The sequence below is a fragment of the Agelaius phoeniceus genome, chromosome 1 (genome assembly GCF_051311805.1).
Source record: "Agelaius phoeniceus isolate bAgePho1 chromosome 1, bAgePho1.hap1, whole genome shotgun sequence".
Classification (NCBI taxonomy): Eukaryota; Metazoa; Chordata; class Aves; order Passeriformes; family Icteridae; genus Agelaius; species Agelaius phoeniceus.
The window spans coordinates 139,189,012-139,207,551 of NC_135265.1; the positions used below are offsets into that span (position 1 = coordinate 139,189,012).

The 18,540-nt window shown below is 37.7% G+C and overlaps 1 protein-coding gene across 6 annotated transcripts in view; it reads left to right on the forward strand.

Moving 5' to 3' along the window:
• Positions 1 to 18,540, forward strand: part of TRPS1 (transcriptional repressor GATA binding 1) — a 212,218-nt gene that overhangs the window by 57,498 nt on the left and 136,180 nt on the right. For all 6 annotated transcript variants that reach the window (XM_077188469.1, XM_077188499.1, XM_077188505.1 and 3 more), the window contains one exon: positions 7,214 to 7,817. In XM_077188469.1, coding sequence (XP_077044584.1) covers positions 7,214 to 7,817 — 604 coding nt within the window. The remainder of the gene's footprint in view (positions 1 to 7,213; positions 7,818 to 18,540) is intronic.

Sequence of the window (18,540 nt, forward strand, 5' to 3'; positions counted from 1 at the left end):
TCCACTGCTGTTTTGGTGTTCGTTTCCCACTGGGAGTAGACACTCTTTTGTCTGTTGATGTCATTCCCCAAGATCCTTTTGCAGATGCTTATTTTCGTGTTGCTGGTTTACAGTGTCATTCTGTTTATTTTAAATGCTAATGTTCCTATTTGGAGGTGGATGCAGCCAGTCTCCTGACTCAGTCTGACACAATGTCATAGTAGCAGCCAACTCCCTGCTAAACTTCTTGGGTCAGTTCCTGGGCTGTTGTAAACTGGCAGTCCAGTTTGCATCAGAGGAGGAGCTGTCTCTTAGCGTTTGTAAAGAGCAACAGTTATGTGCCACTGCAAAAGCGATGTTAAATATTAGAAAATCGTGCTGAATATGTTAATAGTTAAGGCTAATGCGTCAACAACAACGGAAAACTTCAGTATCTATCTCATCTAAAAGATCTTTGTGTGGAAGCCAGCTAGAATGAAGACAAAAGAAGATGCGTTTTCAAAGCTAAAGCTTTGTTAAAAGCTCAAGAAACTGTGCCACATTTAATAGATTCCAAGACATCCAAAATTAACAAAGGCAGACTGGGGCATGATACTTTAATAGAGATTAAAGCTGGGGGCATCCAAATGTTGCCCAACAGAGGGCTGCATTGGCAATATATCAGGAGTCTATTTAGAAAAAAAAAAAAAAAGCAGATTGCTCATCTTTAATTTGGAGCTAGGGCCCACAGAGGATTCAGGTCCCAGCATGCAGTTCCCCATTTTTGATCCAAGTGGGCCTGAGGGATGTTGTGTGGATTAATTAGTTAATGTTTGTAAACTGCTTTGAAGATGAAAAGTGGTATCTAAGTTCCAAGCATTATTATAACAGCTTTGAGCCATGCTGGAGAACTCCATAGGCAGCACTTTGTCCGCTGCTGGGGCATGGCATGATCTTTTTTTAGTGGTTAAGTAACTGGAAGATTGAAATGGCTCCTTTACTGAAAGAATCCAACCTTTTATTTTGCTGCAACTGGTAATTTAAGTTTTAACAAGCATGCCGAGCTAGGATCCTTTTTCTCAAGAAAGGAGAAGCCATGACTTTTAAAATCAAGTGCTAAGTCTGAGATGGGATAGTTGTAGCTGCTCCTTTGGAGGGCTCAGCACCCTGCAGTTCTGGCAGTAGTCACAGGGAACTGAACTTCGGAAAATCAAGAGATACACTTTAAGCATTTTAGTCTCAAATTGTTTGTCTAAGATTAGGCTATTTTGTTTAAAACACTTGAGCAACATACTCTGTTAACCCCAGTCTATGACATTATTGACTACTCTGAGGTGTGTGTAAAGCAAAGTACAATGTCCTCATAACTGCTAACTTCTTTCCCTTTCTCCTGTAATTCCCCCTTGATAACATAAATTTTGTTTCTTTTCCACTTGTACTGCTGCTGTTTTCCCCCACTGTCCATCTTTTTTGAAATCACATAAGTTAGTTCAGTTTGTTTGCTCTGTAATGGCAAACACCAGCAGGTTTTATTGTTTTTCTATGTATAACCTAATTTTCACTCTATTCAAACTAAAACTTTTGAGGCATTATAACTATTACCAGGCCTTTTTTTTTTTTAGTAGAAGTCTGGCATGTATCAGATATGTGGTTTCTTTCCCTTTTTGTATTTTAGAACCTAAAGACAGAGTACAGTTCATATTTTAAGAAGTAGAACATCTATAAATAGTAGTGTTGGTTGATAGACAGAAACATGCTAATGTAGTCACCTCACATCCAACTGGGCTTCTCTCTTTCTTAATCAGAATTTGTCTCAACACTTTTATGCCACACATTATGTACATCTGATGTATTTAAAATGCTGTACATGCCCATGTCTCTAAAACCTCTTCATTTATATAATAAGGAGCTGAATGGATTCTAACAGTAAACATAATACTAAACATTAATGTAGTGGAAAAAAATGTTCTGCTGTTGCCATATTTAGATTTAGCCTTGATAATCTGGAGTATCAGTGTTGGCTTTAGGTGCTACTTACATATTTTGATTCATATATTTTTTCTCTGCACTATTTTAATTTTCGAGTCATGTGTCTGAACAACATGCTTAATTTATTTTATTATTTATTTTGCTTCCTTTTGGCTCTACATCTAAAATTTCACTGTGTATTGCTAGCTAAAAAATTTTTAATATCCCAGTGTTATTCCTTTGCAGCCATGTATTTGCAACAGTATTAGAATTTGCAAAAGCAGTTCTTTCCAATTTTTCTTTCCACAGAAATGTATATTTACACTTAGCACTCATTCAGTATTTCTTGACATGATTATTTGAGAGCTGTTCATTTAAATCTGAAGTCAATGAATCACATTGCACTTGAGTTTACTTGTATTTAAACTTCACTAAAATGTGCTTATTCAAATAAATCCCTAGAAGATTTATTGGCCTCCATTTTCCACTAATTCTGCTACTACTCATTTTCCATTATACCTCTGAGGAATCAGATACTATTCATGTTCATTGCAAAGCTTAGTTTTTTCTTAAAACTGTCTGGTATTCTGATGAGCCAGAAGATGCCAACACTTTTAATTTAGATAAAAATCAAACTGAGTATTTGGGCAAATTTTGCATGTTGTTTCACTTAGTCTAGAGATTATTTTCCTGCTTGTTCCAAAATAATTAATTTTGATTATTTTTGTAAAATCAAAGCAGCTTCTTGCAGAAGTGCCTCTTTTTTTGTATAATTGTGCTAAAATGTGGGAAAACAGTGCATTTTTTCAATTTGGCAAAAGATAGAATTTTTCTTGTAAAACCTTACTTGACTGAAAGCATTTGATCAGTGCTAGTTATAATTAGAAGTGCTATGCTGAAAAATCTTTTAAGCTTTTTAAAAACAAGGTAGGATAGTGATTCATTAAATTGCAAAATATGATATGAAAATGTAAAGACTCAAATGAAATAGAAGCTTTGGCAATGGGGTAGAATAATTTTTCTAATAAATAATTTTGAAAATGTGGATGGCAGCAGTTTTGTAAGGCTCTCTTTAGAAATTAATTTCGAGTTCATGAAATAATTCCTTACCTCTCAAAGATAAAGGAGGCAGAAGGGCAAAAGGCAAAGGGGTGCTTGGGGCTTGTGTCTTCCCAGTGCCTGGGCTGCAGCTCAGGGATGGGGTTTTGGGGACAGGGCTGTTGGGACTGACCCTCAGACTCTCAGGCACAAAAAGCCAGAGCAGGGTCTCAGATATATAGATTATGGAAATGTGGTGCCTTTGGGACACTTCCCCCAGAGAAGAAACTCCGGGAAAAAATGTCAATTGAGGCCCACCAGCTCCCAGTTTTAGAGCAAAGCAGAAACCTTCACTCTGAACAATAGCAGCAGCTATGAGGGCCTTTTCCATCCTCCTGACACCTTAATTCACTGCTCTGAACTTGTTTGCTCTTGCCAATGGCTTTTGCTCTCCTTTGATCTCAGTCTTGCTCTCCACTCTGCCCTGTCTCCTCTCCGTTCCAACACTATGGTGCATTTTCTTCCTTGCTTTGCTGGCTGTCTTTTCTTCTGAAAAGCTTGAGTGCAGCACCCATCTCAAAAGTTAACTTTCTTATAAACCTGCTTCTTCATGAGAAATTATAGTAATTATTTTATTTATAATTAAAATAAAATGTGAAAAAATGGAAATGAGATGACAGCCATACCTTCTTCCAGAATATTTTCTATGCCCTAAAGCTTAGGACTGTCTTCAGGTAATTAAAAAAAAATTACTTGTTTTGTAGAAGATGGTGTTTTGTAATACTTCAGACTAGTTAGAAGTATGTCAACAAGACTTAATTAACAATTGGCTAATGTTGGGAGTCTTGCAGCCTGTTAGGAAGTTCAAATAAAGAACATTAAATCTTTAAAAAACTCCAACCGTGTAATCTCTCCAACATAAAGATTTTGTGAGGGAAAATCCTTGTATCTTACAGTGCTCAATTCAAGTACTTTTCAGTACAAATAATGATAAGATTTTTTTTAGTTCTCAGAATGTAACTGCACAGCAAATGTTTTGCCTGAATTTCTTGATATTTAATCTTGGGATTGGGCCATAAATATTTTACTGTCCACAAATAATCAGGTCTTTGCTTCATTTTCTAGTGGAAATGATAATGCTAAGTGACCTCAGTGGATGGGATAACATTGCCAGCCCAATGCCATATTGCAAAGAATGCCAGTTTATAGCTTGAACCTGCTGTTAGTGTTCTTGAGGGCTGTATAAACAATAACAAAGAAGGAAGAGTACTGTTTTCTTCTTCATTTACATCACTTTCTTCCATCCCAAGATTTTCCTCTTCTTAGAGTAGCTCTGTATCAACACGCAGTATTGCATCAGACACATTCAGAGTTTCAGATGGTATAGCTGTGGTTTAGCTGTAAAGTGTAACTTTGAGGTAAAGCACAGGAATGCTTCTTGTGTACTTTGCCGACTGGAATTCTTAAAATTTTGTTGCTTAGCCTTGAAGAGCTTTGCACACAACTCTAGATGTAACTTGGGCTTTTAGAAGCAGAGTAGGCTTAATTTCTAGTAAAAGAGAAATCAAACACTGCAAATTTGTTTCCCTGCTTGCTGTCAGGGTGGAGTGAAAACTGAGAAGAAAACATTTTCTTTTTATGCCTTGTTCTGGGAAAGAATAAGTTTCCAACTTTCAAAAGTTTTCTAATGGCTGATGATAGTTACTATTTTATTATTTGGGACTGTGACTTATATTGGACAGCTCCAAACTTTAGCTGACATATTGGAGCTTGGGGATTGAATAATACACAGGACAAACCCATATGAAGTATCAAGATTTATAATGCTGATGGCAGATTTTTAATGCATACTGGAAACTATACATTCTGAAAGAAAAAAGCCTGTTGGGTTACTATCTACTGAAGTATATCCTCATTTTTTCCACATCACAGTGCTTATCACAGTCTTATGGAAGAATGAAGGAATGCCTATATGACTGTCTTTGAATCAGTTAGAAATAATTTAAATTAACAAACCTTTAATGTAATAAGGGTGATTGTATCTGGGCCTCAGCCATGTAGTTACAACTGCATGTAATATTCAGCATTTATTTGTGTCCTCAGAAGTGTGGTGTATATGGCTCCTGATCAAAAACATTTAGCCAGTGTGGAATGGAAAAATAAAAAAGACAAGTTAGGCAGAAAAAGATCAGCTGTTTGGAGGTGTGATATCTGTAGATGAGAGCCAAGTTAGGAAGGGGGCTAGCTGTTGAAATGGCCAAGTTAAACAAGAGACACTTAGGGCTAAGTAGTGTCCCAAAGGATTGATAAACTTTCACATGGGGAGTGTATGTGGTTGAGCCATTAGCCCCAAATGGTGTCTTGTTTAACTTGGCTTTTAAGATAACTAGCCCCTGTCTAACTTGGACTTCTCTGATGGTATCCCACCTTTACAGGGCTGACCCTCTTTATAACTTGGCTTTTTGTATTTATAAAATGGTTTTGATCAGATAGCACTCTTTTTTTTTTTTTTTTTTTTTTGGTTAGGGAGAGAATTAAGCTTGGTTTAGAAAAGAATTGAGTTGCAAGAGAGAATATATTAGTGTCGCATTGAGAGACAAGCTGATTTTAATAAAACATAATTGTAGAACGAACGAAAAGGAACGTGGCCAGAGCAAGATTTTAACCCACAGCTTGCTCTCCCACAAGTAAGTTTTGTTGCCATAAGGCTGTGTGGAGAATAACTGAATCTATTTTTTGCATAATGGAACAAGACCATCTAGTCCCTTAAATGAATATAAATACGGAAAATGACAAAAAGAAAACTGATATTGCACAAGGGCTGAAAAGCATGAATCCGAATGTGTACTCATGTCTGTGCGCTGACACAACTGCAAGAAAATCAGACAATGTAAATAACATATGGTTTGTTTTTCCAACAAAAGGAGAGAAGGAAGGCAAGGGGGTTTAATAAGTTTGGCAAGCTGTCCCTTCTAAACTATCATAGTCTAAAAGGGACATTTTGTGTATCATTCCAATTCTACAGATGCACCGAGAGCCAAATCCTGCTCTTACTGAAGTCAATGGGAGTTTTGCCATTGACTTCACTGAGACAAAGATTTGGCCTTAAAAGAATTAATTCTAACAATTGGAGTCAAGGCAGTAACAGATCTCTCATACGAGTTTTGTCCTGTGTGGATAGTGAAAGGCTCATTTTTTTAGTTTGGCTAAAGACACTGTTGAGACTCCGAATGCCTGGGGTGTGGATTTGTGAGCGTGTCTGTAGGGAGAAGCTCTCGCTGAGTTCTGTACATTTTGCAGGGCACGGATGAAATTTTGCTCTGCTTTGGTAGGATGCTGGGTGCAGCGGGGCCCGGAGCCTGATGAAAGGCTCTGACCACTCCTGTGCTAAGAGCAATTATTCATAATGGCGTTAGAGAGCTCATAAACAGTGTTCTGTTCCTATGATAGATACAGTAAGTGGCTAACATGTTGTTCTCATGTAGCAACATATGCTTTACATAATTTAGTAATGCAGTACTTTTTATAGGCTTTTAGAGTAAAAACAGGAAGGCGTGCTATTCCACTCTGTTCCACAGCTCCTACCCAAGAATTTCTATATTTGACGGGAAAGGCAGTTTGTAGTGACACAGCCAACTATTGTGCTTTATCTTTGGAGCTGCATCTTTTTAAGTTGTGTTAAAATGTCCATGGAGAACCAAGTGTACACTGCTGTCTCTTGTGTACAGCCTTCTGTCCTTTGGTGTATTCTTATCCCTAAGTTAATCAGAGCTTGGTTCAAAATCATCTTGTCAAGCAAAAGTATATGGAATTTTTAAAATGTTTTAACTTTCAAACATAGATTTATGTTATTTTGAAGTCTTTTTTTAATAACAAGAGAACTGTCCTCTTCTATTTGATTTTGGTTGAAAAGTATATTTTTTAGTGTTCCTGCTGCAGCAGAAAGTGAAAAGTATATTGCAGCAAACTGAAGAAGAAAAACACAAAATCCCAGTGAAAATTTTATGAAGTTTAGAATAATACCATGGAATGTGAAGGAACAATAGGAGGCCATTGCAAGGAATGAGGGGAAAAATCAGCAGTATTTTTGCCCTGCTGTATAAGATACCAAAGTAAACCTGCTTGCTTTATTTAGACAGGGTCATACTGTAAGTTTGCTTTATTTTCTTAATCTTGGTAGGTAAAACCACTGTGAGAGGGAAGGCCAAGGGGTGACTCTCATGTTAATGTGCTTCTTGTTTTCTTCCAGGCGAGTACACAACTGCTACAAATGCCGTCAGTGCAGCTTCACAGCTGTTGACACTCAGTCACTACTAGAGCACTTCAACACTGTGCACTGTCAGGAGATGGACATCACTACAGCCAACGGGGAGGACACTCATGGCGTTTCGTCCATCAAGGAAGAGCCAAAAATTGACCTTAAGGTCTACAGTCTGATTAATCCAGACCCCAAATTAGGGGAGCCCATATCTGACAGCATAGTGAAGAGAGAAAAGATAGAAGATAAGGAAGTGCTCAAGGAGAAAGGCTGGACTGACAGTCCCAGTGATGATCTTCGCAATGTGACCTGGAGAGGAACAGACATTTTGCGGGGGAGCCCATCATACCCGCAGACCAGTCTAGGCTTACTGACCCCCGTGTCTGTCGGCCAAGAGCAGCCAAAGCCTTTAAGGGATAGTCCAAATGTAGAAGCTGCCCATCTCGCAAGGCCCATTTATGGCTTGGCAGTGGAGGGCAAGGGTTTCCTGCAGGGTGTCCCAGCCGGAGCAGCAGAGAAAGCCGGGCAGCTCAGCCAGCCCTACTCTGGATCCGGGGACGGCAAGGCAAAAGACGAATCCCAGTCCTTATTACGGGTAGGAAACCTTTTTTTTCCCCCCCTTTTGCTTTTTATGATTGCATGTATGTTATGTTTGATTGGCTGTGCAAATGATTTCTTCAGGTCCGGAGTAATGTGGTTGGGGTTCTTTTAGGGCATGGGAAAAAAAAAAGTCAAGTAAAGACTCAAATTTGTAGAGCCAAACTGGCAGGTAAATTTTCCAAAGTGTTCACATAAAGCAATCTATATATTGATGGAGTATTAGTAAGCTTCTGCTTTTGCTATTTAACTCTGATTGAATTTTGTTTAATCATTCCTGCTAATTGTGCAGGTTGGTGATGCATGTGAAGAAGGGAGGTTTAGAACCCCAGAAGGCTGCACATCTGTTACACTAAAACAACTAATCACCTCTTAAATTTTGTGGTGGTGTGACAGTTCGCACTTAAGCAGGATTTTATATTACTACATATCTAAGAATATGAAATGTGAGTTAAATATTAATAAAAAGTAACCTTTTTTTGTGAAACAACATAATTATATATAAATTTTGACACTTGTCTGGTTGCCTTAGAAACAAAAAAAAAAAAGAAAATGAAAAAAAAGAAAAGAAAGGATCTCATGTGATAAGAGAAGGTAAATATTTGTCCCACCAAATAATTCATTGTTTTTTTTTTAAACAAAAGGATCTATATACAAGGAAGTTTCCCTTCCATCAAGGTGTGTTTTTCCCACTGTAGAGAAAATTGAGGTTAGAAGAGATCTCATATTCTGAGGAGCTGAACAGGGAGACAAATAAATGCTTTTCTCCTGAAGTCATCACATGTTTTCAGGAGCTGCTCCCTATCTGAATTTATAGAAACTTGCCACAGGAGCAGTCAGTCTGCAGACAAAGCTCACTAGAATGGAAGTGATGATCTGCTGGTTTCCCTTTTTGTCTTTTATAACAGCATTTGTAACCATAACATCAATTAGTGTAACAATGTCACATGTAACATGTAAAAAGGAAGAGAAATGTTTTATTCCATGGTCTACTAAGATTATACACAGGTATATCTGTCTCTGTACATATAGGAGTCTTAAAAGCTGTTTTAAATTAAGTCAATGTTCTTAAAAATACTGCAGCCATTCTAATTATAAAATAGAGTGTCTGTAATTTAAACCCTGCACGCAATTTAGGGAGACCACAAACTTTTGTACCTTAGTTATTGTTCTCAGATTTTAAGTGTATGAGAAGCAGTTACAGTATGATAGGTTCCTTGTTGCTAACCTGGATGTGTGCTCACTGTGGATGGCAGGATTATATTTCTCTCCTCCAACACGAAATAGGTATTAAAATACATACATAAACCCATGCAGCAGTGGAATTCCTGTAACTGTATGCTGGCTGCTTCTTATGCCATTTTAAAAATAACTTCAGATGCTTTTTTAAAGTATTTATATAAAGCCACTTTTATATATACATATTTTTTCAAATTAATATTTTATCAATTTCAAAATACTGTGATTACTTCTGGGTCTAAAATACCTGTATCTTCCATACTCATCACTTCTGGGACTAAAAAAACCTATATCTTCCATACTTCTCTGGAAAAAAGATAAAGGTCTTACTTTTGTGTATTAACAGTGTATATAAATTCATTCCTTACATTTTAAAGTGTGTACAATTCTACTTTTCTTTTATAATGGTTTATTAGCAGATTGTGTTTATAGTGGTTGATAAAACATTCAGTCCTTCAAACAGGAATTACTTTTGTGTACACCTTTAGCTGCCACGCTCTTTGAACTCTGTTGTGCCAAGGACTTGTTTGTCTGTGTCTTTTCCTTACTGATAATATTTGAATTTTCACTTTTCTTAGAAAATTAGGCAAGTTGCTTTTGTCAGCTTGAAATATTTTTAAAAAAAAGTGGGGGAAAGGAGATCAACTTTTTTCATCTGCTGAACAGAGTCCCTAATATTACATATTTCATCATGATTGATGGATAGAGAAAACAAAATGAGAATTGAAACTTCTTGAAGGTAAGGGGTGATCTGTAGGATAGGCGATATTGGGAGTGTGATTCTGTGAGTGATACTAGTTCCCTCTTCTTTTCAATCTGTGAAAAAGATCATAGAAACCCAACTCCTTTAATTTGCTCTTGATTTAGTTTTCTGCAGACAGAGTTATGAGATGCAGTACTGGAGCCTCAAATAAGAAGACAAAGAGATGGTCAGCTTGACCATTGGGAGCTTAGTGTCAAGGATTATCTGTCATACACATATGTATGCCCAGAAGCTCAATTGGCCCAGAGAGAAATAAAAATTGTTCAGAAAAGAATTTACCATCCATTCTTGAAAAAGCTAATTTTTGTAATCCTCTGAAATAAAAAAAAAATTGCACTGTGTTGTTAAGCGAATCTCTCATTATTATCTACTCATTATTATCTACTTTTCTCTACATTTATTTTTTTAATATGAAATAGCTAGTAGGAGCAGCTAATGCTGTCTAAAAGTTGGTCCTCTCTGAAAGCAAAGTGTTAACTCAATACATCCTTCTAGTATCATATAATGAATGCTTATGCAAAACACTGTATCCCAGGACGACTGGTGACTAGGAAACAAAACCTATAATAAAATCACTGTGGACACCTTCATTTTTTTCCCCCTGAAGATTGACACAGAGGAAGCCAAAAATTTGGAATTACTCAGTGAATAAACACTGAGAAATGGACTAAAAAAGAAAGTTCCTAACACATCCCTTCGGTTGTACTGGCTATTCTGTATTTATAAAGTGGTTCTGCTTATTACAAATGACTTGTAATGATTTGACAGTAGCAGCAATACCACATGCTTTTAATTTTTTACTTTCTTGATGATGGGGGGAAGGCAAAGAGGAGATACGATTTTTTCACATTTTTTCAAGTAGATAGAGGTTGATACTACAGGTTTAAAAGTGATTAGCATTTTGGTAAGATATCAGAGACAATGCAAATCAATTGGAGAAGGAGTGAAAATATATCATAGTCCACAGAAATTCTTAATGCTTACCGGATAATTAATTTTTAGAAATTGCTTGGAGTAATTTTCAGCTTTGGATGTTGACTAAGCCATTTATATGCTATTTCTTGTATTCCTTCTGTACATGATGACCATGGTCCTTCCCTAGATTCTGTGCTGCAGTAGATTGTTTGTGGGAGTCATTGGGGTAAGATTTCTTTCATTTTTAGAATCTAAAAGACCAAACTGCTTGTGACCTTTCGGGAGCTGGAGACAATGCAAACACACATGTGCAGTTGATGCACCTTTATCCCTGAGAATGCTTCCAAGCTGTGTGTGTGTAACAGAATCTTTCTCAGGGGCTTGGTACACTTCTGTGAGTAGCTTTAATTTATTTTTCTTATTAAAAGATTTCCAGCAGCTGTACTTACAGTGAATCAGTATGTTTTACAAATGGGAATTACCAAAAATGTACCTCAGCGTGGTACAATGTGGACATTATTTCTGCTCTTCCTTAGAGTAGCTGATTTTCTAGTTGAAAGATTTGTTGATACTGGAACGTCTATTGAGATGCAAAAATGTTCCTTTTTTTGGGTAGCACATTGGCAGCCAGCAGACTCCAGGCCAGGCAGATTGTTTAATGCCTTGACAGTGCAGATCTTGGACAGCAGGAACTTTTTGCTAAACTGATTTTAAATGAAGTGTCCTGTTTTGGTCTGTGTGGACACTGCAGCATAAAAGTTTTCCACAAAATAGGGAAATGTAGCTTGAGCCTTCAGACCTATACACAAGCCTAGTTAGCCCACCTAAAGGTGTTGGTATAGAAGTTGTAGTTTAACCAACAAAGATGCAGTAATAACACAGGTCAATGTGTGTGTCCTGTGGGGTCACATGGACCTGCACACAGCAAGATTACTTTGTGTATTAATCATGGTTTGTGGAGGGATTTGTGTACCATCAAAGGGAGAGAGACCGTCACATTATTCCAAAAGTACTATGGATTTTTATCAAAGGCATACTGCAGGATGTAGCATTAAATATATGACTGAGGTTATGTTAACCTTTACTATGAGCTTTTTATATGGTGCAAAGGGTAAAATCTACTCTTCTATTAAACTGAGATTATTTTGCACTATAATGATCGGACTGTTTAGACACTACAAGAAATCACAGCATTTCAAAAACGTTTTCCTTTACTTTGAGAAGAGTTATTTTCTTTTTGTCTTTGATATTTGCTCTTGTGCTATTTCATATGGCATTCATATGGCTAAAGCTGGTCATACAGCTTTAAATTTGTGGGAGATAGAAAATTAGAAAAAATTATTTCCTCTTTCCTTGTTTTGCATTCTCCTATGTAGGTGAATGGCAGAGCTAATTTAAAAATGTGCAATTGGTATGTAAGTATTAAATCTACATATAATTGATTTAGTATCAGTGTAGTAAATATCAGACACAGTCCCTAGTGGCAAATCATCATTTCTCCTATTATAAGGTACTGACTCCTGTTATCCACAGAGCTGGATGCCAGATAGCTGCAAAGCAGTGGAAATGCTGAGCTGTCCTTTATGATTTCCAGAAGACTTCTATAAGCACATAGAATTCTTGGCCAGAAAAATAACATACATTTGAGGTAAAACCTGCCTCTCTGATGCTGGTAGATACTGTTGCTGGCTTTATTGTGAGCACAAGAAGCAGCATGAGCAGGTTCAAGCACACAGAGTCGGATCTTGGTTTAAATCTGAATTTTCAGTTGTCCTTTCAGGGTGACAGATGGAAGTTTTTGTGTTCTTTGGCATTGTGTCCCACTTCCAATCACCTTCTCATAGCAGCATCTTAGTAGTATATCTACAGAATTAAATTCAATGCATATAATTGTATCCCACTTCTCACATTAAGTTGGTGTAAGTCTTGGATACTGCATGTCATCCCTAAGCAACTTCAGGAAAGAAAAAGCAGCCCTTTAAACAAGAAACATCTGAAATAGTTTCTCTGTAGCTGCATCTCATTTTTTTCCCATTTCCTCTGACTCTGTTAGCGATCTTTCAGGAAGTATTTATAGTCAAGGCCATTCATTGCCATACGGGTCCTCTAATTAGCTGAGGAGAACTCAGCAGGCACTGTGTGTTACTAATGCACAGAGCTCTGGCAGGTCAGAGAGCTGACAAAGTCTTTCATTTTTTTTAAAGGCACCTGTTTCCATAAGTCTCTGCCTGGGGAGTCAGTGGGCTACTTTTTTTACATTTAACTACATCCTGGAACATGGCAAGAATCCTCCAACAAGGAAAATGAGAAAATAAAGTTAGTACTTGAAGATAAATGGTTTTGAAGCTTTGTGTTTACCGTGCAAAATGGAGGCGGGTAAAATCCCTGTGCTGGTGAAGGGCTCAGGAACTTTCTAAAGTAACTTTCTGAAGGTTTTCAAGTAGTTTAGAAACAAACATGTACTTGGCTTCTTTTAGTAACTACTGGAACCAAACCCACAAGAAATTGAATGTTTTGCATTACTCATCCTGACAGTGATCAGATAGGACTAGAAAGTAACTTTTAGAAAAATGTTAACCTGCCCAATGAAAGGCATGTTTCTGGTTTTTGTGTGGGGTGTGTCTGTCATGTGGTGAGACAACCCCACCTCGTCCATGTTTACCCACCCAGCAGGGCATAGGGTTTTTTTTCTCCTTCTTCTTCTTCTTCTTTTTTTTTTTTTTTTTTTGGTCTCCCTTTTACGAAATGTGGTCTGGAAGAGAATTAAGTGATAAAATCATTATTTGGGTGGGGCACGGTAATAACGCAAAAGGGCAGCAGCTACGTCAAAATCCTTGATGAAAAGGTGAATCAGTATGTGGAACAAAGGGCTGGGGAGATGGGTACAGGCCCCCAGGCCGTTGGGTAAGCAGCAGGGTTTATTGAAGTTGCTATGATCAATAACAATGATTCAAGCAGCAAGAACCAAGATAATTCTTGATTTAAAACAAGCTGCTGCATTTGGATAGATGAGATCGTAATGCAGATGAGAACAAAAGAGTGCTTTCTTGTATTGAACAGAGGGGCCAAAACAGATTGACAATCAGTGTCACATGAAATTAGCTCAGTTTTATATGCCCCTTCCTAGTTCAGGTAGGAGGATGTCTCTTTTGCTCTCTCTGGTCAGGTATTTGGTGTCCTGCCGTAGGTGAGAGTGATAAGGGTCCCTGCATCGTTTTGGCCTGGATGCCACATTCCTGCACCTGGGCTTGGTTTGCTGGGTGAAGAAAACCCGGGTGAAGATAACCTGGGTGAGGTTAACCTGGGTGAAGATAACAGTGTGGCAGCTGCTCAGTGCCACCCCTGCCATGGGGAGCAGCAGGAGCGGACTTGGCACAAGGGTGGGAGCATCCTTGGTTTCCCGGCATGCTGCTCCTTGGCAGCCACTGCTGCTCTGGCCTGGATGTCTGGGCACAAAGGGGCCCCCTGCCAAGTCCCCTGGCCTGAACAGGAGCTTTCAGCGAGTGGCAGCTCAAGCCAGGTGCCCTGGCCCTGGGCTGGGCTCGCAGCTCTTGGTGGGGCTCAGCTCCTCTGCGCTGCGGAGCCGCCTGTGCTGGCTCTGAGAGCAGCCCAGGCCCACAGCCCCAACAGGGCACGTGCAGTGAGGCAGTGCCGTTCTTGTAGGTATGACTGATACAGGTAGCAAATATTGTTTTTACCCTCTTCAAATACATTCCTGATGGTTCTTTTTAATTTTAAATTGTGCTGACAATGGCTGCAGGTTGTGTGTGGGGGCGCAGCTGTGGGCACTGCAAAGGCAAACAGTTCCCTCCCGTCCAAATAGTGCAGAGAACTGTCAGTGGGGAGCCTTGTTTCAAATGGGAAGTAGGTAAATGCAGCTTCTTGCATGATGACTAAATTAAAGAATTCGTTGAGCTTTACCTAAGTTTTGAAAAGTTAAGTGTGACTATAACCATTATACAGCTCTGTTATTATTCTGTACTGCCAATAGTGCTTAGCAATAGATTGTATACCTGAAGTGAAATGGAAGCTTCAATTGTATTTAGAAACTAAGGATAGTCTTTGCCAAACTGGATCCAATAAGAAATACACATTCATGCTTGAGGACAGAACTTGCTGCTAATATGTAGATTTTCAATGGAAAATTAAATTTCACAGATGAATGCAGGCAAGGATTGTACATAATTCTATTTTTGCCTGAAGTACCATGGTGCTGAACAGTGAAAATCTATGTGAAGATACCTCCAGGATCTGGAAGTGCAGAGTTGCTTTCTGTACTGAATTTCAGATGATCCTCTAGTTGTATTTGGCAATTAAAAGACATAATAAATACACTCTTTTAGAGGAGGGATCTTATGATAGACAGCAAATAAATGTTTAATTTATTGGGCTAAGAAGGGAACACTGTAATTATAACTGATTTGAAGAAATCCAGATGCTATCCGCATCTGAACAAATTTAAAATGGTAAGGATTTATAAAGAGATTTATGAATAAACACTGCACATACGTGCTTTGATTTTTGTCATGGGGGTATCTAGGGGTGATGATACAGCCAGTTATAAAAAGCAACTCTGGAAAATAGTTGTTAGATGAACAGATGTGTGCTGAAATACACATATATACGTGTGTGTGTGTGTGTGTGTGTGTGTGTGTATGTGTGTGTGTAAGACATGAAAAAGGTTTTCTGGAATGTCTTTTGTTACCTTGGCACTCCTCAGAATATGCATATGGTCACCTTGGAACTAGTCTTAATTTTCAGGTCTCTAATGTAGCCCAATTGATTTAGTGAACAATTTCCTGCTTAATATAATTAATTTACTTCTTCCACCAAGTTCTGTTTTTGAAATGAGGCTTTATAGGGGCTAAGTGGTTCTTGCTGATGTTTTTCTAAGCATTTTTTAGTAGCATATATATATTTTAGAAAATCTTACAGTCGTTGTTATAGTGATATAATCATGTGTATGTAAGATAAATCCATAAGTATATCTATTCTTGTTGCATAATAACATTATTTAGAGTTCAGATAGGATATGTTTTTTAGCATAAAGACAAGAGGAGGAATATTGTTTTTGTGTTGTGTACAGTATTAGGTTTCTGAAACAAATGGAGTTGTGGCAGCTCAGGTTGTGCAGCACTGCAGGCAGCTTGTGAACAGCCTTGGAAATCTGCTGTGTTCATGTATCCCTGGTCTGCCTGAGATTTCCAAATCTCAGGTTGGTGAATCATCTTTGTCCTAGTTAGAGGGTTAATTTCCTGTGATTTCTTGGCTGCTCGAGACCTTTGTTTCCTAATTCTGTCTGTAAAATGGGAATTTCCCATCTAGAAGGGCAAGAGTGAAGAGAGATGTGTGAAACTCTATTGTGCAACAGTTCTGTGATAGTGGAAGCAAGAAGAGCCTGATTCATAGGCATCCTGCATCAATATTGGTGGTTATCTTCTCTGAGTGTGATGCTGCAAACTTCCTCAAGAATACCAATGAAAGAGGAAAACTGAAAAAACCAGATTTTAATTTTAACTTTGTTAAAATTTCTATTCTTTCCTTCAGCCTTGCGGGGGGAGGAAAAAAAAAAAAGCAAAAGCAGGAATTTTGGAGGGAGACATTTACATTTCTTGGTTGACTTTGACCTAATTTTGGTTTATGTGCCTCTGATGTGTATGGTAGCAAACTGCACATTTTCACTTATGGGAAGAAGTCTTTTAACGATGGCCTACAGTACAGTCTTTAATCATGTAAGTTGCCTCCAGCTCTTACTGAGAGCAAAATTCCACCCTTTCCATTTTCAAATGGGTTGTACTATCAGCTGTTTCTCCTTGCAAGACTGTCTGTGATTTGAAAATTATGTTTAAATTAAAAAAGTGAGGAAAAAAGAGAAATAATCAGAACATTTGTCAAGAAATTTGTTATGAATGGGAATGAGGAGCAATGCAAACAAGCTTGAAATGAGTTTTAATTCACATGTTATTCTGGGAGCCTACAATTTCTGGTGAGCAATGGCATATTTTAGGTCTGTTTCCTCCAGTTTTTGGCATGGAGCAATGCCTGTTTTGTTCAGTCAGATGTTCAAATGGGAATTTTGGATGCTTAGAACTAATTTTAGTAGGTGGGGGCAAATTTATTATGATTCTACAAATAGAGTTTGATCACAGCTGCTTCATTGCAATTATAAAAATTGGCTGCGAATCACTTAAACTATATTTACTGGTTGCAAAAAAAAATCTCATCTATACAAAACTGTCTTGTTGCCCTTAAAGTTCTCAGTAATAACATTTATATACACAGTATTTTGAATTTGACTTGATCACGTTCCAGATTATTTTCATGCCTCTCTCCCCCCCTTGCCCTAACAGTGATAATGTGTTCAAATGACTCTCCCATTCTTTCCAAGTTAGAGTGAATTTCTGAGCTTGTTCTGAAATTACAGTAAATCACACACAGACCTCTTAAGACTTATTAAAAAATGTTAGTAACTTCACTGGAAGTTGGACACTTCAAAGCTCTCACTTCTCCAGTCTGTACATGACTAAAAGGCTGTAGGGCAAACACCACAAGGTGAAAGCTTACAAATCAAAGCAAAACTTAATATAAGGCTATTATCCCCTTTACAAGACATATGGAGAATAGTATCTTTACATATTTATGAGGTTTTTTTTTCTTCTGATAGTAACTGCTTTAATGTTCATGGATTTGTGCTTTTGAGTTAGAAAGTTCTGGGTTGTATTTTATATTTTTTTCAATGTTTCATGGCAGCTCCTCTTCCAGCCCAAAATGGGTGTATTCCAGACCTCTTTAAAAGTTCGCATTATGCAGAATAAATTTAGTCAACCTGTTTCTTGAGAAAAGTGTTTTCTTCACAATTCAGTTATGGACTCATCCTGTGGTGGTTATTTTGACATTACTCCCTGCAGCTGATGAAGAAGACAAAACATCCATAATGCTCTCCACTTACGGCACAGTACCTGTTGGTATATTACTGAAATCCATTTATGTTTGACTGAGGTGTGCTAGAAACTTAAAAATTTTCTTTTGTTTAAGATTCTCATAAACCCTACTTTATGCAGACCTTTAGGGGTGGGGAGAGTTAATGGAAAACATGATTAAAATCTTGTAGGCTTCGAGGCTTGTAAATATCTTGGCACCTACGTATGTTTGTGTGCATACATGTGTATGTTTACTAATTTCAAATTAGGTTAAAAATCAGAATTTAATTTTAAAAATTAGATTTGTATTTAAATTAAGAGTGAAAAAAGGTTTTTGACTGAAAACAAAATTTCTGTAATTATTTAGCAGAATGGTTTGTAGGACAAATATTAATAATTTTTAAAGTAGAGAGCTGTTACAACTTCACTGATTTTTCCATTACAGAAAATTATGTTCTGCTTAGCATAAGTTTTAAATATATCTTTCATGCCTTTAGGACTGTAGTCTTGATCATCACTTAATTGATTTGCCTTTGCCTTCTACTAGTAAGGGAAACGGTTGAAGGGTAGAGGTCTTTGCAGTGGTTATCTGTAATAACTATCATATGTGATGTAGGGACTTCAAAAGTTGATGTTTCTTAAACTTGGACCCTCAGTTTCTTGGTATAAATGACTCCTCATGTTTTAATTAAATCCTCATGACCAACTTTGTGTATCTCAGGAGAGGTGTTGCATTCAACTTCACTGCCCCAAGTTGGCATTGTAGACCTCTAGACAAAGCTTTTCCTGAAATGCATTATTTCAGTGAGCAAATAGACAGCTTGGAGTGAAACCGTAGTCACTGCTAAAAGTATTTGAGGGCTTTCTTAGTGATACCCTGCTTA